Source organism: Crocuta crocuta, unplaced genomic scaffold (genome assembly GCF_008692635.1).
Source record: "Crocuta crocuta isolate KB4526 unplaced genomic scaffold, BGI_CrCroc_1.0 scaffold95, whole genome shotgun sequence".
NCBI lineage: Eukaryota > Metazoa > Chordata > Mammalia > Carnivora > Hyaenidae > Crocuta > Crocuta crocuta.
The window spans coordinates 13,248,539-13,269,702 of record NW_027530971.1 but is presented as its reverse complement, the minus strand read 5'-3'; the positions used below and the strand labels follow the sequence as shown (position 1 = coordinate 13,269,702).

At 55.4% G+C, this 21,164-nt stretch overlaps 1 protein-coding gene across 3 annotated transcripts in view; it reads left to right on the top strand.

Annotated features, from left to right (window-relative positions):
• CDK5RAP2 (CDK5 regulatory subunit associated protein 2) overlaps window positions 1-11,860 on the top strand; it is a 166,169-nt gene extending 154,309 nt beyond the window's left edge. The window contains exons 35-39 of one of the 3 annotated variants that reach the window (XM_077769943.1): window positions 1,762-1,905; window positions 8,000-8,120; window positions 10,371-10,376; window positions 11,271-11,317; window positions 11,763-11,860. In XM_077769943.1, the coding sequence (XP_077626069.1) occupies window positions 1,762-1,905; window positions 8,000-8,120; window positions 10,371-10,376; window positions 11,271-11,317; window positions 11,763-11,822 (378 nt within the window). In that variant the 3' untranslated portion in view covers window positions 11,823-11,860. Of the gene's footprint in view, window positions 1-1,761; window positions 1,906-7,999; window positions 8,313-10,370; window positions 10,377-11,270; window positions 11,318-11,762 lie in introns of those variants that run through there. The other 2 variants (XM_077769941.1, XM_077769942.1) reach the window with 2 other exon arrangements.
• The last annotated feature ends 9,304 nt before the right edge of the window (window positions 11,861-21,164 follow it).

Here is a 21,164-nt window from a genome sequence, read left to right as displayed (position 1 = left end):
AAGAGGGTCCGGGGACGGTAGCCCGTGAAAGCTCAGCGGTCCGGCCCAGCCCGGGCGGCTGTCCTGTGGGGGGCGCTGGTTGTGGCTTGCCCCCTGTGTTGGTGGCGTCTCTTCGCTGGGGTCACTCCTTCTCCCTGCAGCGTTACCTTTGGTTGAGGACCCGCGTGCCAGGTGCCTGCCATCAAGTGACTCATTCACTTCCTCCAAGGCTCGGGGTCAGATGCTCTTTTCCTCCCGGGCTGGACCCCGAACACCAGGCTCCCACGGGTCACAGTTTCCGATCCCTGTTCTCAGGTCCTTACTGAGGGCCCCCTGCTTCCTAGTACCTGATTTGCCTTTCTGTTTTATTTTGTTTTATTATATTGTGAGAGTCAATTTTGTATTTTATTTTTCACTAGGTAATAAGCTTCAGGAGAGCAGGGCCAGTATGGCTTCTGCTCATTGTGTATTTACCAACCTCACACAGGCCCTGGCGTGCAGTGGGCACGTGGTAAATGGGTGTTGAATGTAGTGAATATTAATAAGATTATTGTTCTTTTCTGAATGTAATGTTTACTGCACAGAAGGTTAGAAACTTGTAGAAAAGTGTAAAAACATCACATGGCACTGCTTAAAATTTTGGTATATACATACACGCACAAACACACGCTTGGAGCTCACTCATAAAACTGACTCATACTTCTATGGATTTCATAGTTTGACTTTCAGTTTACGTCTTAACAATTTTCCCATCCCAGTTACTATTTTTCTAGAACTTGGCTTTTACTGGCTGACAAATAAGCCAGCACATGGATGTACCACCACTTATTTACTCTTTGACCTGTTTTTTTTTTGTTTTTGTTTTTTTTTTTACTCTTTGACCTGTGGGGGGTTTTTTTTGTTTGTTTGTTTGTTTGTTTGTTTTGACATTCAAAGTATGGTGCCCATCCTTTTCAACAGCTCTCTGGTCTTGGGGATGACATGCTGGAAAGGGACTCACGCTCGCAGGCGGTGAGCCCTTGAGAGTGCTTGCAGGTCACCGTTGTTGGTACATTACTTTCTGTAATTGTCACTTGTATCCCCATTTACAAGTGAGAGTTTCCTACTCACTACCCTTGTGTGCCCACCGAGTGATTTGATTTATAAGTGGTTTTACACCAATTCAGTCGCTATAAAGAATGTCATTTTATTTTGTGTTGATTTTATTTCCGGTGAAGACAGTGCCCTTTTAATTTCTTCTCTTCTTCAAATTTACTGTCTCTTCCCTTCTCTGACTCCTGTTGTTTGCTTTCTCATGCCCTTGCCATCCCCCAGGTAGGGGTGCCTCTGCCCGCAGAGGGTGAGGGAGACGTTGCGGGGCCCCAACTTTGGTCTTGGCAGCGCACACAGCCGTTTAGCAAGGGCTGCTGGACACGGGGCGTTCCCATTCGTCATTCACCCTTGGCACCCTTTGCCTTCTAGAGAGGCTCCATGGTGTGGGGCGGCGCGAACGGCCCCCCACGGACCTTCTTCGTGGCCAAAATACAGTTAACACAGGTGGTTATTTATTAATCGTGGTTAATGACTGGGCTGGAATCACCACCGAAACTCTCACCGTCTGTAATTCACCGATCTCTAAGAACGGGGTGTTGGTGTTGCCGGGCACCAGGCTCTTGTTCGGCATCTGGTTGCAAGCCCCGCAGCCCGGAGATTTGCACTGCCCGTTAGAGCCGACTTGTCCGTAATCCTTCTCAAGGCTGCCTGTGACAACCTCCTCATGCCCCGCCTCTCCCCCTTGCGCAGGGTCCACACTCAGCACCCCCGGGCAGATTCGTCACTGGCGTGGGCACAGCCAAGCTGATCCTCGAGGAGGCTGCGAGGCTGCTCATGCTCTTCTGGAGGGCCTCGCTCCCCACCAAGGACCAGTGCTCGCTTCCGGGTGAACAGGTAGGCGGGGACACAGGGACTCAAGGCTTAGAGGGTGCCGCTGGGCCTTGCCCGTGGCAGATGTGCCCTCAGTTTGGGGAACGGTCGGGGGGGACTGGGAGGTGCCGTGTTTTTCAAGAGTGACGTGCCAGGCGCATGCTGGCTGTTTCAGGCGTGTTCTTACCTGCGCTCCCAGCGCCCTGCTGGCCCGGCCTGTGCCTCTGATCCGACCGCGTGCCCACTGCTGGCGCATTTCTGTCGAGGGAAGTCCCGTTGGCATTTTGTTCATATGGAGGAAGCTGAGGCTGAGGGAGAGAGGCCTGGCCAGGGTGCACAGCTGGTTTTGAGGGCACCAGGATCGGAGTCTAAAAGATTCGCTTTTATTGTATAGGCTCTAAGCCCGAGTTTGTCCTCAGAGACTAGCTGGTTCCCTTCCACTCTAAGTCTCTTTCATTTTAGGTGCCTTTCTCCGGACCATCTGATCCTTTTGATTGCTTCCAGCATCATATTTTCGTGGGTCTTGTTCCAGTCTGTTCTAACTACGTACAAAGGTTTTTTCCTTAACCAATGAAAATCATTTATCATGAAACCGTTGAAACTTCCCTTAAAAGCTTGACTTTGCAGTAACTGGATCGTGACTCAGTTAAGAACAGTTGATCCCACAACCGCCCTCACCCCCATCTTTCACGGCACAGACCAGGCGTCCAGCGGCGCAGACGCTGCCTGGGGTTTTGTCCGTGGGAAGCGGTTTGAGCAGCCACTCTGGTCACGAGAGTAGCGTCCCTGGAAGCTAGGGCACACGGATTAAGGAGGAATTAGAACTTTGCTTGGTGGTCTGATAGACACGCACCCCCTGCATGTATCTAACCTGTGAGTTTTTGCCGGAGGCCAGCAGGCGGGCAGGGGAAGTGTGCGTTCCGTGCCCTCACTCATCCCCTAGTCACACCCACTCTGACGGCTCGCATGTCTGTCCGCCATGGTTACATGTGTCCGCTGTGAGGCAGTCCCCTACTCCACAGGGTCTTGTGAGCCTGTCCTGAGGCTTCGGTCTCAGGATCCTGGGGGACGAAGTTTGGGTGCACTGAGCTTGTGGAAGTAAGTAACCAGTCATTTTGCAATTTGCCCACGTTTAGCCGGTGGGGGGGGGGGGACCCAAGAGGGAGAGGGCCCATTGGGCTCCGGACCCATGTTGGCCTTTGTTTTCTGCTAACCCACCAAGCTCTTCCCATCTTAGGCCTGATGACACAGACGCGCTGACTGCCTGACACCCCCACCACCACCCCCAGCTCCCGCTCGGCCAGCTGGCTTCCTTCTTACCTCTCAGGTCACAGCTTCAATGTTACCTCAAGGTCAGAGAGGACTCCCTGATCACTCAGTTATCGTATCCTCTTCTCTTTCATCATAGCCCTGATTACAGACTATATAATTGTTGGCTTAATGTCTGTTTCCCTGTTTTCCAGGAGGGCCCATGGCTATTTTCACGTTTGAATGAATAATTTGTTCTCGTATTACCAAACTAGCACTTGCCCATATGATTTCTAAAGCACAGTGTGTCTGAGTGTAGCTCGATGCGGTGTTTTGTCCTCGGTACACAGTAATGTCTGTTAAATAGACAGAACACGGTTCTTATATCGTGTGTGTGTATAAATATAAATTATAGACACTGATCTCTCCCACCGGCCAGCTAGCCCGGGGACTGGCCAGTGCTTGTGATGACTCACCCTTGTTTCCAGGCACTTCTCATGTCATTGATTATGCTCACGTTAGCATCGCAGAACTGGAGAGCCAGAAGGGCCTTAGAGACACTCCAGTGTGGTGGCTGGTGTACACAGACCCCCTGCGTGGTGTTAAATTGCCTCGAGCCGCTTTTCTGCCCCTGCCTGTGTTTCATACAGTGCCTTTTGCTTAGTGTGAACTGTGTGCAAGGCAGATTTCCAAGTTTTTGCCAGCAATCCCAATTTTGTTTTTTTATGACCTAAGGTTTTCTCAGCAATTAATTTGCCTTTCGCATTTAATATACCACCCCCTGCTGTCCCTAGGACTAGTCTGGAAAGCGTGTATCGTGCACATCTGTTTATCTAAGGAAGTTGTGAGGAGAGATGTGAATATATATGCGTACTTGCTTAGAAAATTTTTGATTAACCGGAAGGATAAATGGTAACAAGAAAACAGGCCACTTGGGAGGTGTGAGAAGGAAGAGGTTGGACGGGCAGGTGTAGAACGGAGATTTCTCTCCTGAGTAGCCCTTGTTTGGCAAGCTTGACACTCACTGAAACTGTGTAAATGCTTTAATGAAAACTAAATCAAAATGAGAATAAAAGCAATTTCTTAACATTCATAGCAAGATGAAGCAAATCTTTCTGTAGACGGCGCTGTGGGCATTGCCCACACAAAGAGGAAACATTTCAGGCCTAAAACACGGTAATTTGACCACATCCCTAATGGAACTACTCTGAGGTCTAAAAGGACCTGCAGAAAACATTTTTAATTATTTCCGGTGATATTGTTAATAATGATATTGATACTGTTAGTTTAAAATTGTTACATTTCTACCATAGGACAAAACAAATAGCTAATTTAGTTAAGAATTTTACTGTCAGGGAAGAGATATAAATTTAAAAAATTAAAGAGGTAAGAATCCTGCCATCCCTGATTTGCAACTATCAGTGTGAGCTCACGGATTTCCTATTAAAAACATTTACTCTTAGGCTTTAAAAACATCCTATCCCTTACTAGCGAGTCCCTCTAGCGCCAAATTGTGGTTTCCAAGTACGTTTCCCCGCTCCACTCATAGGAACTAGGAATCCTTGATTCTAGGTCTGGGACAGGACGTATACATTATGAGCTTAGGACATCTGCTCATCCGCAGGAAAAAGAGGGGAAAGAGGGAGTAAAACAGATTTACAGTGGTTCTCAAAATACAGCCCCAGGACCAGCCGCATCGGTGTCGTCTGAAAACTCAGTGGAAAGGCAAAAGCCCCAGCCCTACTGACCAAATCAGAAAGTCTGCTCTTAGGAGCCTTCTCGGTAGCCCTGAGAACCACTGTACCAAAAGCAACTTAAGAGACATATCAGTCAAATGCAAAACATGGAGTTTATTTGGACGCTGGTGAAATCAGACCAGTTGTTCAAAGAAATGAAATTATGATGCACTCAGGGGAATGGGTCTCCTGACCTACCTAGACGGTGATATTAAACAACTTCTGTCATTATTTTAGATGTAGTGATGGCGTTGTGTTTTTCTTTTTATAGAATTTTTTCCTTCTAGACCTATATACCAAACTACTGTATGGCTGTGAAATATAATTAGCTCCTGGGATTGAGTGTAAAAATAGTTTTAGGATGCAGATGGGCAGGGACGTAGGAGAATCAGGTTTGGCCGTGAGTTGATAATCGTTGAAGCCGGATGGGTGCCTGGCAGTTCATTATCCCATTCTAGGACTTTTGTGAACGTTTCAGAATTTTCATTATAAAAAGAGAAAAAACAACTAAAAAAACACCAGCTCCAGGAGTTGGGCCGAATACCACCAAGTAAGTGGGTGGCCTGCCGGGAGGGGCGTGGGTCCCAGCCCTGAGCTGGGCTCGGCGACCCTCAGAGGGAATTGCGGGCCCTCTGCTCTACACTCAGCATCTCCTTTCATCCCTTCCAGGAGCCTCCAGAGGGAGGTGTTATTATTGCCATTTTCCAGAAGGAGGAGCTGAAACTTCTCGCTTCGTCATCATCACAGCTGGCAGTGACCTGGCCGGGTCTTCAAACCCTGTTGTGTTTATTACCACGGTGCCTTCATCCTGTAAAAATGAGGATTTTAGTTCAGAGGAGCAGCAGACAGACACAATTAGACTTCCTGGTTTTGAGGGCTGCGTAGAATATGTACAAGGTGTGGGGGCCTGGGTGGCTCAGTCGGTTGAGCATCTGACCCTTGGTTTCAGCTCAGGTCATGACCCCAGGGTCGTGGGATTGAGCCCCGTGTCGGCTGCGCACTGAGTGCAGTGGAGCCTGCTTAGGATTCTCTCTCTCCCCCTCTGCTCTTCTCCTCTGCTTACTCTCTGTATAAAATAAATAAGGTGTTTTGGGAGGGCAGGTGAAAACTAACCCACCAGTTGGCAAAGGGTCTCGCAGCACCTACTGTGTGCCAGGCGCCAGTGGTCCAAGGGCAAAATTGAGTCTTGGGAGAGGCAGCCAACCAGTAGATGACCAGTTACAGTTCAACATGCAACGGGCAGTAATGCGGGAAGCACTAGGCATAGTGGGTGCCCACAGGAGCAGTAACCAACCTAGACTCCTGGTGGGGAGGAGTCTCAAGGAGAGCTTCCTGGAGGAGGTGTTGCCCAAGCTGACTTTCGAAAGAGGACTAGATGTTAGCCAGGCAGGGGCGAGGAAGTAAATCGTCTGTCTTCAGGTACATCTCCTCTGCGTCTCACTCTAGATGGACAGGTCAGGGGTTGCCCGGGTTGTGTGGTCTAGGAAGCCATGACTTGAACACACATCGCTATGGGCTGTTAGCATGAGGAAGAGAATCAGAGAAAAGCGAAGGTTTAAGTGAGGATCTGTTGTGGAAGAAATCGACATCCTTGTAGCCGACACAATTGGTTAATTTGAAAGCAGGTTAAAGCAGGGAATCAAGAGATATATACCTTAAACACTGTAGTTTAACAGAAGACAGTTCAGCGTACATTCATTTGGCATCCTTTGATGTAGGGCCAGGGCCTTTTCTTTGAATATGGGTCTCCTGATTAGGGTTTTACATCTTCCTTCTTTCATAAACTACATCCATAATGTATGTCTGTCACTTTCAGTTTCTGTTTCTTTAAGATGAAGAAGAAAATGTAGACACTTGTAAGGCAACTCGAATATAGAATTCTGCTAGACTCCGATCCTCCCGCGTCTTCCAGGGTTGATCCCCCCACACCGAATTTGCCAGAAACGTCGTTTTTAGTGACTTGCCTTTATCACGTCTTTCCTGAGGCATTTGTTTTCATAGTTCTCTGTTTTTGTGCTTGTGTTTCATGGGTTTACTAATACTTCATTAAATCCTATAACTGATTGCAAGCGCCACTGCCTTAGACAAGCTGGGGAACCAAGTAAAGTGGTTCCTTGTAAGCCGACCGCCCACCATCCACCCTGTTGGGAGCAGACATGTCTCACGGTCGCAGCTGGTAGCCTGTGCAGGGGCGCCTGGGGGCGGGGCTTATGAGCAGAGGGTGTCTTCACCTCTGTGAGCTGCCTGCCTCCCCCGAGAGGGGCGGGGAGAGCCCAGGGGGTGTGCATGCTTCGCGGGAGAGCTGGGGACTCCGGCTTTGCCCCCCATCCGCTCTCCCCACTCCCCTCTGAAGAGCAAAAGCTGTCCCAAGGATTAAACTCTCCTAATGATACTTTTACGTTCTCTTGTGTATCATCAAACAACGTGTTTTATAGTTTTTGTAAAAAACAACAGAACCTCACGCAATTCCGATAACATTTTGAAAAAGGAAAAGGAAAACTTCTAAATCACACCTCTCAGAGATACATCACCGTTAATCATTTTGGCATTGTCTCTTGGTCGTCAGTTTTACGGACGTCCCCATGTATGCACCTGTGGATGTAGATGTGTGTGCATTTTTATGAAATGGGTGCCTGATACAGCATAGCTGTTCTAGGCTTTTTTTGGTCACTAATTGTGATCATCTTTCAACATCGATACAACATCATTCTTAGTAGCCGCGCAGTTGTGCCGTTGTCTGTGAGACCCGTGGTTACTTACCCAGACCCCGGATGGGACGAAGCAGGCGGCCCGCAGCCTCCTGCTGTGAGTGGCGCGGAGATGAACATTCTGGAACAAGGGCTTCTTGCGCACGTGTGGCTGTGTTGGGGCAAACGCCGGGTCACCGGGCCGAGTGCATTTTACAGTTTGGTAAATCTTGCTGGGGCATCGCCCCCAGGGCGCGGCGGCGCCTGCCCTACACCGTGGCTGTCCCTGGAATTGGCCAACCTGACCAGCAGAAAGTGGCTTCTGCTTTTCGTTAAAATACCATCGTTAGGAAGACCGAGCGTCTTTCTGTATATATTTTAATTCTTCCCTGTGTGATATAATGTTTTGTACTTGTTGTTCATTTCTCTAACTCCTTTTCTCTGGAGACCGGAGAAATGAAGGCAGAGATCACCAGACTGCACAGAAGGCTGTCTGAACAAGAGAAGAAGCTGCAGAAGTCCTTGGAGCTTTTGCAGCGGAGCCAGCGCCAGGAAAAAGTCATCTTTGGCTCCCTGCCCCTGAGGACTGGAGGCCCAGTCCCGGACCCGCTTCGGAGCCCGGGTCATTTGTCCTCACGCCTCCTGCTTATGGTTTTCCTTTCATACCTGCATCCTTGCCGACCCACACAGACAAGTCGGTTCACTTAACAGGCCGCGGTGGCGAGGCCGCGTGGTGCCAGGGACGGTCGTCTCGTTGGGGACACAGGTGTGTGGGGTAGGGTGTTGGGGAGCCCTGAGAGGGGCATGGGGGAGGCTGTCTTTCTGTCCTGGAAGCTGGGCCTCTTGGACGGAGGGACGCCCGCGCTGAGTCTGCCAGAAGGAGCCGGTGCTGGTCAGATGGAGGGGGCAGAGGGGCAAGAAAGAAGGGTTCGCANGGAGGAAGCGCCCTGTCCCCGGTAGGAGCCCGCAGCCCCGGCGGCCCGCGTGTTTGCAGGGGCGGCCGTGTCCTGGCCTGCCTTGCCGTCTGCTCGTCACTCTCCCTGCTCTGGGAGGGCCGCGGACGTGGCTCTGAGGAGCCAGCCTGTCCCGTGCTGCCTGCTCTTCAAGACTGGCATTTCTGCGGCATTTCTGGCAAGCATGGGGCGTAGACTGCCGTTGGGTGGGGGCTCTCCAGAGCCACCCCCGAGGGCCTTCTGGACACAGACCCCCGAGGCTGGCAGAGTTGCAGCCGCAGAAGAAAGGTGCGCGGTCGAGGAGTGCGCGCTGACGCCCTGCGCGTGCCGCCGTGCCAGGCTCTGGGGACAGAGGCGAGCAACGCCTCTCGGGCCAGCACAGAGCTCCGGCCTGGCGGGGGAGACACGAAGGTTAGCTGCCGGGCAGGGCGCTGAGCGCATCCCCAGCGGCCTCAGCGGTCCAGGCTCTGCACTGCCTGGGCCTTGCATGGGAGGTAGAGAAGGGAGAAGGACGGGAGGGTGGCACACAGCCTCGGGGGTGAGAGCAGAGTGTTCCGGAACACAGGACGCACTAGGGGATTTGCTCTGAGACCGTGTGAAAAAGACAGAGAGGGACCGGGTCCCGGGGGCCCGTGGATGGGCTCGAGAATGAGCAGCAGGGGCTGCTGGCGTCCGTCGTGTCTTAGAAGGTCCTTGTGGCTGAGCACGGAGGGGCCAGGAGGCCGGGACCTCTGTGGGGGCTGTGGCAGCCATGACAGCAGGGCTGGGGCGGGCCGCGGAGGGGAATGGTATCCCGATCTCGGTGTCTCCGGGGCCTGGCCCAGAGCGGGGGTCGGCTCCGAGCTGGTGGGGGCTGCACAGCTGGTGACTGGCCCTGGCCGGGCTCTGCACCTCACCCTGGTGGGTCAGGCCCTTGAACGTTTCCCAAACCCTGCCAGCCTCACGGGTCTGCAGGCCGTAAGGGGCTGAGCGACAGTGATGTGGTGTCCCCTCCCCCGGCATGGTGACCGGGAGAGCAAGGGCCGAGGGCTGGTCTCTGCCGGGGCCAAGCTGAGCACCTCTCCCAGAGCGTGCAGAGGAAGGAAGGAGAAGTGTCACTTTGAGGCCCAGGGACCCTGCCGTCCCCTCGTGTGGCCCGGAGCCCCCACGTCACTAATAGCCTCTGATGCAGGAGGGCCTCCCGCGCAGGGTTGGGGGATGCCGAGGTTACAGTTCGTGAGCACAACAGGGAGGTTGGTGTCATCCCTGCCAGCACCCCACTGACGTGGGGAGAGCCCTTTGTGGAGTCAGATGGTCCTCAGTTCGAGTCCCAGCTCGGCCCCGGGCAGGCCTGGATCTGGACAAGCTCGTCACCACTCTGTCTCTCGGGCTTCTCGGTGCAGCAGGGATTTCTGGGCCCTGGAAGGTGAGCAGTACCGTTCGGATGTGAGGCCCCTTCCAACTGGGGGCAGGTGAGCCTCAGCTCGTCACTGGGAGTGTGGCACTTTGGTGTTCTGGTACCTTCCATATGCTGTGGGACCTGCACACCTGATATGCCTTGTCTTCTCTGGGTCACAGGCCCCTTGGCCACCCTCAGGAGAGGGTGACTTCTCTCTCCAGAAGAATGCAGACATGCAGGAATACACGCATTTCCGCATACTTCCAGGGGCCTGGGACCCCACCTAAAGGAGAACCCTGGACCCGGGTTAAGGGGTGTGCAGCCTGGGGGTGGGGCAGGGCACAGAGACACAGTGGGCACCTCTGAAACGGATGCTGGCTAAATGAAGTTAAAAACGAAGCCCACACCGGCTGTCCCCTCCACCCCCGGTGTCACAGATCGCAAACAGCCTGTTATCCCACATGGAAATCCTGCTGCAAGGCAAGAGATAAATGTTTGCCCAAGGCCACCATGTGGCTCCTGTTCTGAAGAGACGCTGGGGAGTCGGGCCGCCGTCTGTGTCGATGGGAGCCTGTTTCATCCTTGGGCACCTTTGGCCAAAGCCCCCATTCTAGAGGCCTCGATTCTGTCTTCTCCGGGGAGTAAACAGATTCCGTGACCCTCACCAAGGCCCCGAACCGAGCCAGAGATCTCTTTGGTGGTGGCATTCCACCGCTGCCGCTGTTTGTGCCAGACCGGAAGCGGATCGCGGGAGGACATGGCCTTGCTCTGCGACACATGATCAGCTGGGAGTGTCGTCCCGCCCGGGGACCGTGTCCAGTTCCTCGGCCCGCTAGCAGGAGTGTAAGGGGAGAAGCGCCCGAGCTCCCGCTTCCCCGTGGCTGACTGGAAGCCCGCCCCCAGGGTGCAGCTGACTTTGCAGACCTGCCTGTGACCCTTGCTTTGGGCCTTGGCACACAGGCTTGCTTGGAGTCGGGCACACCCCCTGCCCAGAGAGACCACGATGTGTGGGAGCTCGTCAGGCACAGGCCTCTCCCCTGCCCTGCACCAGTGCCCCCCAGATTCACAGAGGGGAGGCCCTGGGGTGCCTGGGTGTCCACCAGCCTTACAGAGCCTGGGTTTTGTCACCTGAAGCATGGGCCATCTGGCCATGAGGTTCTGGTCTGGCGTGAACATGAGGAGAGTCTCCCGTCCTCCATGGAGTCTGTGGTCTTGGGTGTGTGACGGGGCATGGGGAGCTTCCACTCCTCTCCCTGCTCGGGATCTTTGGACTCGTGCACAGGACTCTCTGGCCCGTTTGGGGTCAGGGCCTCCTCCCTGCATCCGGCTCTTACAGTCTCTCCCTGGGCGTCTGTGTCTAACAATCCCACTCTCTCTCTCTCCCCAGTGGTCGTGACCCACAAAGTCCTCCGGAAGGCCAGAGGAAACCTGGAGGTAATGCCCCTGGGAGTTTCGTTACCCAAAGCCCATTTGGGGTGTGGGGCATGGGTGCAGGACAGGAAAGGACTTTGGAAAAACGAGATTGAAGGTGACCCCAGGACACCCATCTATTTTCCTGCCAGCAGCACAGAAAACTGTCACCTTACTGTGGCACGGCTTCAGTGGTGGCTCCAACTAGTAAGCGTGTGTGCTGCTTTCACGAGGGAGAAATCTGCAAACAGTGTCTGGCACATAGTAGGCGTTTGATAAACGCTTCCTGAATGAGTGACTGCAGTATGATGTCATTGCCATTTGGTTCTCTAAATACTGACTGATCAAACAGCCTGTCTTTGAAAGTAGTTTCAGAATAACAATTTCGCCTTTAACTCTGTCAGGGATCTTAACTTCAGACACCCTCCCCTGGACCTAAAATTCTCCTCTTCTCCCTCCCCGTTCCCAGCTCAGGCCCGGAAGTGCCCACCACCCAGGAGCGTCCAGTGCCAGCCGCCCAGGCTCCTGAGGAGAAGACGCAGCCAATAAAGCCTGTGGACCCCATGAGCTCGCTCACGCTGTGTCTTCATTGCACATGTGGTTTCTGCTTATCCCGGGGGAAAAGGACTATCTGGCTGAAGGAAATCTATATTTTCTGTCCGAACGGCAGTTGCAGGGCTGTTGTCGGCAGTGCTGGGAGCCCAGGGAACGAGGCTTCCCATAGGCCTCGAGCTGTCGGGCACCGGGCGTCGCACCCAGGGCTTCGGCCGTCGCTGCGCACGGTGCGGGCTCTGTGCCCACCCTCATCCTCCAAGCGCTTGGCCAGCCCCACGGTCTAAAGGTGCTCAGTGAAGGATTCGGTTCAGCTGCTTCGTGTAGGCTCCACGCCCTCGCCCTGACGTGCACATGGCACAGGCCAGGGTCTCTGCAGCGGCGCGGCTCTCCATACCTTGCGGGCTCTCTGCCCAGGTCACTGGGTGTCCGGAGGGGAACGACCCTGGGGCACGGCCAGGGCACTGGGGCCTGCGTCTGGCCTACCTCGGGCAGTGCTTGTCACGTCCCAGAGCTGTCCCCTGAGGCGGTGCCACTCCCTAGGTAGGGGAGATCCCCAAGTGAGGCCTTGTCATTGCAGCGTCCCTAAGCTTTCCAGCCTACCGTCCACAGCACTGCCTGGGGCTTTGCCACAGCCTTGTCTTTGACCTTCACATGGAGCTTTGCCTTTGCCCTGAGTTTCGTGGTGTCCCTGAGAAATAAACAAGGTAGGGCTGAGTCCCTTTGCAGAAGAAGTCCCCGGGACCCCCCAGCCCTGCTCTGCAGTGACGCTCGCTGCTCAGCTGCGCCCTGCCTGCCTCATGGCCCCGCCCCCACCTCTGTGCCACCAGACAGGCATCCGCTGGTCACGGGGGGCGGCATTCTGAGTCCTGCCCCCTCTTCCTTTGTGCCCATTCTGGCCATCATCCTGGGGACTTCAGCATCTGTTTTGGTGACATTTCAGTTTGCTTTTCCTCTGCAGTTACTTGTTCTGACACTTTGCCCTTGACCCATGGCCTCCCGTCCTTCGCGTGCTCGCTGCCACGTCCCCTCCTCTCCTCTGACCTCTTGGAGGTCCTCATCTCCGGTCCCTCTGCCTCTTTCCCTCTCCATGGGCTCCGCGTCTTTAGTTCCTTTTCCCGTCGGCTGTCTTGAGTCTTGCCACTGGCATCTGAATCCCCTTTCTGCCCTGAGGTGTTGGGAGACCGCACCCTCTGACCCCAGATGCTGCTCCCCTTGAAACAGTTTGACCCTCAGCTCCAAGCCCCAGGCCCCAGTGAGGGCCACCAGGACCGGCTCAGGCCGTGTGTGACTTGTCTGAGGCCCTTAGCTTGTGAGTGGGAGAGCTGGGCCCTGATCAGCTCACCTGCTCACACCATGTCCTCACTGCTGTTCCCGCAGCGCCTGGGACACGGTGGTGATCTGGGGTGACTGACGGTGTGAGCTATAGGCAGACGGAGTGGAGGTGCAGGGGCTGGGGATTGGGGCACGGGCCTCTCCTCCCGGGCTCCCCACCTGCTCCCATGAAGTGGGGGGGCAGGTAAGGGGTCAATGCGGGTAGGGGGCCAGGGACCCACTCGTGCTTTCTTCACAAGGAATACTTGCACAGATGTACCTGATTTTAATGCGTGCTGGTGTGTGAAAACTCAGGTTCCAGCAGAAAATAATGGAGCGGCTCCTTTTTCCAAAAGCTGCGCGAACAGATTTGCCAGTGGAAGTCCCCGTGTGCACACGGCCCCTCAGCGTGCTTGAGTGGAGGCCGCAGGGGGCTTGGCTTCCCCTGCCCGTCTCTGTGCCTGTGACACAGCGGTCCCCTCCCACCAGGCCTGGTTAGAGTGGCGAGCCTCCACATCTGGAACATGCCCAACAATTAGACCTTTCCCAAAAATCAGCGACTCTTAGCCATTCTCAGTGGCTGATCTCAAACAGATTTGCGAGGCACTAAAGTTCACATGGCGGATGTGCCCAGACATGCACACGCGCATTTGTGTGTGTGTGTGTGAGAGACACGTGGGGAGTAAGCTGTGAGTGTGAGTGTGTGTGTGTGTGTGTGTGTGTGTGTGTGTGTGTGTGTGTGTGTGTGTGTGTGTGTGAGAGAGAGAGAGACAGAGACAGAGACAGAGAAAGAGACATGGGGAGTAAGCCGTCAGTGAGTGGTTAGAGCCCAGGCTAGGCTTGGAGGTCAGAGCCGGGTTCAGCCACACCTGCAGGGGAAGTTGTAAGTATATTGCCCGGCACACAGTTACTGCACAGCCCTTGGGCGCGGAGCTTGGTGGTCGGCACGGATTGGGAAGTGGGAAGAGTTGAGAGTGTGCCGGAGGGCACCGCCTATGGACGAGGGCCCCGGGGATCCAGCTGGCATCGGCCTGGTCACCCCCAACTTTCCAGGAACACAGTAGCCCAGAGCAGAGCGTAGTTTTGCGTCTCCCCCTCCCACCCCACCCTGTCTCCCTGGGGGCACCGCCTGTTTAGAATCCCTCAAAATATTCCCAACCAGGGGCTAGTGATGGCCCATACTCCTCCGGGGGCCGCAGAGGCAGCCTGGTTGGTTCGGGCTGGATTCGGGCCAAGAACAAACCTCAACGAGGACGATTTGGACCTTGGAGAAAGCTCCCGTGTGTTACCAGCCGCTGAATCCGGGAGGGTGTGTCTGTGTCCCGGAGCTGCACCCCAGAGAGGCAGCTGCAGGGGCTAAATATGCAGAGGGGAAGGAGGGAAGGGGCACGGCTTCCAGCTCCCCCGGGAGTCTCCTGCTCGCCCCACCTTGGCCCACCTGTCCGCCTCCCTGTCGTGAGCCAGAGGGTGATCCCTGCCCTTCCAGGCCAGTGCCCCCCTGCATAGCGGAAGCTGTGCTGTGCATGGTCTCATTAACCCGCACTGCCCTGTTCACGTCACGACCGAGACAACGGGTAGGTGGCCCCCTCAGTAGGTGTTGAGCCAGGATTTTGAACCCGAGCCTGTTACAGCCTGTTCTTGATCCTGTCCTCTGGGCTATCCTGTCTTCCCAGAACACGATCTATTCCACAACCTGCAGCCTTTCCCTGCCTTACAAACCCAAGTATTCCCACTTTTTCCCAGCAGCACGTCTCCAGGTGAGAGGAGCAGAGCTCGGAGGTCCATAAGTGAATTCTTCGACACAAGACACGGAAGGGCTGTGGGTGGAAAGAAGAGTGATCTTGTTAATAAGCTCTCAGCACTGTGGAGGCAGGGACACCTGCCCGGGGGGCTGCCGACCCTGCCAAATTGCCTCTTCAATCGTGGCCGTATTTTAAGCCTAACTCAAAAATTGAATTAGCATTACCCTGTCTTCGGCGACGCCCAGGACTGCGCCTTAGGGGCCAGGTGTGTTTGGCCTCCCCAATTCTGTTGGCGCGAGGTGGGCTGGGTGTGGGCGGGGTCAGAGACCCTGGGTCTTGCCCTGGCCTCAGTTTCCTCACCCTCAAGATCATGATATGGGCAGATAAGGATGTATAACGGCCAGTTGCAAGGCCCAGACATGGGCTCCATCACGGGGTTGCGGGTTCATTAATCTTAGGGGAGGTTCTGCCTCGGGGCAGCGGTGCAGGCTGGAGTCACCCGTGACATCTTCGCCCTCCGCATTCCGTCCACGATCATGGCTGCTCAAGCCACTTCCTCTCCAGAGGCCATTGCTTTGATTATCTCTGTCACCATCTTGGCTTGGATGATCATTGTCCCTAACCTGCCCCACCTGCTGGCTTTCTAGCTGGACTCCAGCCTTACCCTGAAGTGTCCTCATATCACAATTATAGAGATTCTTTAAAATGCAAAGCTGATCATTTTCTCTGTTTAAAATGTTGAATGCTTCCCATTGTGCATGACCTGCTGGCCCTGGTTATACTGAGTCCTGCCTGTTCCTCATTCCCCTCCAGCTGCCCACCCTCTCAGCCCCCCAGGCTGCAGCCTCATAGGACTTTCCTCTCTCCAGCCACAGGGCCTTTGCACACATTGCCATGTTGCCTAGCATACTTCCATCCCCTGCCCCAGCCTCTCTTGTTTCTCTGGCTAGTTGGGTCCTCCTCATGCCTCAGATCCTAGTCAGGGAATTCTTTCTATTAAGGAACCTGTGTTGTGCACGGTCACAGCACGATTCCCCGTCACAGGCACGTGGCAACTGTTGTGACCATGACGGGGTTCTTGAGCAAACGGCTAAGAAAGAATTCTTGAGACGCCTTTGGTGCAAAAGGTTGATTCTATTAAAGCATGGGGACAGGGCCATGGGCTGGAAGAGCCGCCCTGGGGTTGTAAGGACTGATTACATACTTTTAAGTTAGTGGGGGTGAGGGATAGCCTGAGTCTCTAAGGAATTTGAAAGCAAGGCTTTCAGGACCTTGGGGGGCTAGTTACTGTTAGGATAAGGTTAGTTTTGGTCTCTAATAAAGACATTAAGGAAGCAAGGCAGCCGTAGTTGCCCGAGGAAGGTCACGCAAGCTGTAAGGTTTCATTCATGTTACATTTCTCTCGCCTTTATTCCCCTCATCACCTCGATTGTGGGAGTGCCGTTTTGGGGGTTGTGCCTTGCCCCGTCGGTAGCTAGAAGGTCTGTGAGGGCGCAGACCGGTGTGATTTGCTCCCCACTCCGACCCCCGTGCCAGCCACAGGCCAGCAGGTATATTCACTCACCAGACATTCCCAGGGCGTCTCCAGGGCGCTTTGGAAGCAGTGAGACTGATGGGGAAGACCAGTTCCTGGTGGTTCCTGGGATCCCGCGGACCCGGCGGACTTCCAACCTTGCCACGTGCAGTCATGTGACAGCCCTGCGGGGGGAGACGCTGCTGCTTCCAGACTAAAGGCTGCGTCCCAGAGTGGCCTGCCCAACATCACACGGCCAGTAGTTGGTGGAGCAGGATTCAGATGCAGGCCGGCCAGCCCACCGCTGGGCGGGGTGTGAGCACACTCAGCATCGTAAGGGGGTTGGCTCAGGGTGGCCCGGGGTGATCCACACGGTCAGCGCCCTGGAGGTCCCTGCCACCAGATGTCAAGTCCAGCCCTGTCCCTGGCATGGCCTTCGGCTCTCCATCCTCAACAGGAGACGGAGTGGGAGCCGCCCCTACTCAGCCCTCCCAGCTCCTGCCCTTCTGCCCTTTCGCCTCTGTCCATTTGGACCCTGAACTTGGGGATGCCGCCACCCCAGCTGACCCCAGCGGGCAGCCCTGGGCACGGAAGGGGCCCCTCTCTTACCCGAGCACCACCTTGCTCAAAGGCACAGCGTTAACCAAGCCACCTTCCCACGCTTTCCTCTCATGCTGTAATCACATCCTCATTAACGGGCATTCACAGGAGAGCTTGATTATAGGTTTTCAGGTTTTAAAAGGTCCTCTGTTTGTATTGACGCCACACACAACGTGTGGCCCGGCTTGTCGTGGCACCGCGTGGCCAGTGATGCCCACGACAGGGAGGAAGGGGAACAGCCCTGCACTGCTTCTCCAAAATGCGTGGGGGGTGGGGGAGGGACACAGACACGGGGTGGCTGCCAGCCCAACCGGAAGGCGTGCGTGACTCATGAGGGGCAGGAGACCTTCACCTTGCAGCCCCCACCTTTGCCCAGAGCTGCCAGACCTGGAGGGGGGCGGGGCAGGCACACAGTTAACCCCGTTAGGTGGTGAATGGTAAGAACGAAGGCCCCCGGGGAAGAGGCCCCCGTCCAGCCTTGGAGGTGCCCTGCGGTGCAGGGAAGGCCAGCCAGGAACCTGCGAGGTGGGAAGTGGGGAGGGCGGGGTTCCAGGCAGAACAAACAGCATGTGCCCAGGCCACGGTGTCCTCACCTGGGCGAGGCCGGGCGTGGGGAGCGGGTGGGGTGAATTTGGGCCACTCGGGGGGAGCTGGGGCCCAGTGCACCGGCTGAGCAGGGCCGTGTGTGCGTGCACGGGGGTGAGGGCGAGGGACAGAAGAGGATCGGAGCCGCTGGGTCCGGCCGTGACCACGGTGCGGCCTCGTTTACGGAGACGGGGCAGCACGGAGGGCTGTTGACGATGAGTTTGTCCCTCAGAGCAGGCAGATGTTATAGGTGGGGGGTGGGGACCGGGCACCAGGTGGAGGAAGCAGCCTGTACAAAGGCGTGGAGGCCACCAGGGCCCTGCGGTGGTGGCGTGTGGCCGGGGCGGCCAGCATGAGGTTGGATACAAAGTCCTCAGGATTTGGGCCCATCCTTGGCATTGGGGAACCACTGGTGACTGAAGGGCGGTGAAGGGGGAGCCCAGAGCAGAGGGGAGGCAGGAAGACACAGGCTGAAAGGGAGGCCGGTGCAGGGGTGAGGGAGGACCCAGCCCAGCTCCACGGAAGGGGGGCCTGGCCCAAGGACGCATGACCCTGCTCTCTTCCCGCGGCTGCTTTAGGGAGGTTGATGTCCCGGGCAGCAGTGGGGGATACCAGCCTGAGGGACTCATGTTCTGTCTGCCGACCCTGGGTCCTGCCCTGGAGGGAGCTGTGACCTGCTATGGGCGGCTCTTCTGCTGGAAATGGACCGCGATGCTGTTCCAGGCAGCGCCCCACGGCTCCCTGGCCGTGCGCACCTCCCTGGACCAAGCCCCCGTTCCTCCTTGGTACGCATGCCCTCCCGTCTGCCCCGGTCCCCGGCTCCCAGCTCCTCACTGGTGGTACCTCCTCCCCCACCCAGAGGGGCCTGTGCTGCCGCACCCCTCACAGCGCCGAAGGCACATCCTGCTCACAGTTCATGAGATCGAGCTCCACATCCGGCTGACAGCGCAGAGCCTGCTTGGGATTCTTCCTCTCCTTCTCTGCCCCTTCCCTGCTCTCTCTCTCTCCAAATAAAGAAATTAAGTTAAAAAAGAAACAAAGGGAGAGTCCAAACAAGAGAGGGAAACAGTTCTGTATATGACCTGCCCTACTACGCGGTGAGCCCCGTGATGGTGTCCCGCACCTTGCTTTCGGGGGATCGACCGAGGGGGTCCTCATGTTGACTCTTTCCCACTGGCTCACTGAATTTGTTTTGCATTCATCAAACTCATAGATTCCAAGCACCACACAACATATTGTCACATTTGATCCTACAGCAGCCCCATCCTTTCGGTAGGCGAATAGGAACTCAGTCCATTTAGTATTATATTAAGAAAACCATGCCTGTAGTAGACAGAACATTGTCCCCAGAGACATTCTCTGACCCCTGGAACTTGTGAATATTTATTTACGTTTCGTGGCAAAAGGAAATCTGCAGATGTGCTTAATGTTAAAGACCTTGAGACGGGGAGCTCACCCTGGGTTGTCCAGGTGGGACCGTCTAATGGCATGAGTCCTTAAAAGAGAATCTTCATTGGCAGTGGCCGGACAGAGAGAGCTGTAACAGTGGACAAAGGGTCAGAGAGTGGCTGGCTTTGAGAGTGGACGGAGGGGCCGTGAGTCAAGGGTGCTGATGGCCTGGGAAGGTGGAAAAGGCAAGGAAATCAACTCTTCCCTAGAAACTCCAGAGAGGAACACAGTCCTGCTACCTGCTTGACTGTAGCCCAGGGAGACCCATGTCAGACTTCTGACCACCAGAACTGCGGAAGTTTGTGTTGCTTGAAGCCACCGAGTGTAAGGCGATCTGTTACGGCTGCAGGAAAAACCAAATACAATACTTTCGTCGATATAAATACGATCGGATCGGGGCGCCTAGCTGGCTACTTGGTTAAAATGTCTGACTCTTGATTTCAGCTCTGGTCATGTTCTCATGGTTGATTTGCGACTTTGAGCCCAGAATCGGGCTCTGGGTTGACATCATCGATGTCTCCCTCTCCCTCTCCCTCTGCCCTAACTCTGCGCTCTCTCGCTCGCTCTCTCTCGCTTTCTCTCTCTTTCTTAAAATAAATGGACTTTAAAAAGATATGATCATATGAATTTAGAGATTGTAACCATGTGCCCATAGCAATGTAGAGTAAATTCCTAAGGGCCCAGCAAATAGGTAGCCTGGGCGGTAGTGAGCTCCCCACCCCCCAGAGGTATGGGTCACAAAAGTGCAGTGGGAGATGTTGTAGGGATGATTCTCCTCTAGATGGGCAGGTGCTTGGACAAAGCGTCCCCTCTGCAAAGCATCCAGAGGTCGCAGTCAGAAGGCAAGTGGCCCCACGCAGGAGGACATTAGGGTTCTCTGTCACCCGTCACCACCCACAGCGTCCTCCCCGTAGGCGAGTTATTATATATGGTTACAGGACTCCATTACTTCCGAATGCTTCTATGTAATGCGTTGAAGGAATTATTGAAATGTGTAATTACAGTGTGCATTGTAATATAAAACAAGTCTATTATATTCATTTGACGGAACCGTGCTCCATAATGTCTATTCTAATATAAAAGATTCTGCCATTAGAGTGTTATATTGTGTGATGCTAATTGTCCGTCTGCAGACGCCGTCTCCTGCTCTTCAGCAGGTTCCTATGCTTCCTGCTGACGCGTCTGCTGCCCGGCACCCTGAACACCCGAGCTTCGGATCTGGGAGGGCGCTCGGGGCCACTCGGCCCAGGCTACACTTGGGTGTGTGAAGCCTTGAAGGGTGAGGCCACCTGCCTGCGGCCCAGAACCCATAATCTGGCGGCTCCTGAGTCCTTGGCCTCCTTGGGAACAGGAATTGAAACGCTTTTCACAAAGAATCCCCCGTGCAGGCACTGTAGACAAGGCGGGTAGACAGGGCAGACAGAGCGGGTCTGGTCTGCGGGAAGCCGACGTGCACGACCAGGGTCCTGACCCCGGGGAGCCCGCCACACCTGCACCCCCCACTCTGAGGCCCCTGCACAGAGTGCGGGGGCTGCAAAGGGCCCCCTGTGCAAACCAGTGGCCCCACGCTGTGCTCGCCCAGGTGGAGAGTGCTTGCCCCCCGTCGTACCCCACGCGGGGCCACAGCTGGGACGCCGAGCTCTCAGCCCTCGTTGCATGGGGTTCCCGGAGACTTGCGGTCCCCCCCCGATGAGGAGGCCTGGCTGCAGAGTGAGGCGTGGTGGCTCTGAGGGGAGGCACAGCAGTTCCTGGCTTTAACAGGCGCCCCGGGGAGCCTGCTGCACAGAGAATTAGAGCGCCTTCCTCCCTGTCCCTCGCTGGCCTGCCCTGATCCGGGCCGTCACCTGCGCCATGGTCACCCTTGCGCAGAAGATGCAGTTCCTGTTCCGGGCCCTGGGGACGCATCCGTGGCTGGGAGTCTAGCAGCGTGGGAGCGGGACGGAGGAGAGACCTCTGTTAGGGGTGAAGGTGCTTCGGTCCCAGGACAGGAGAGCAGGACGGAAGGAGATGAGGGTGCGGGGGTCCCAGGCCCAGGGAGGGCACAGGAGCTGGAGCAACACCGAGAGGGAGGGAGGAGGGAGCCCAGGGGCAGGGAGGGGGCTGGTGGGGGCGGGCA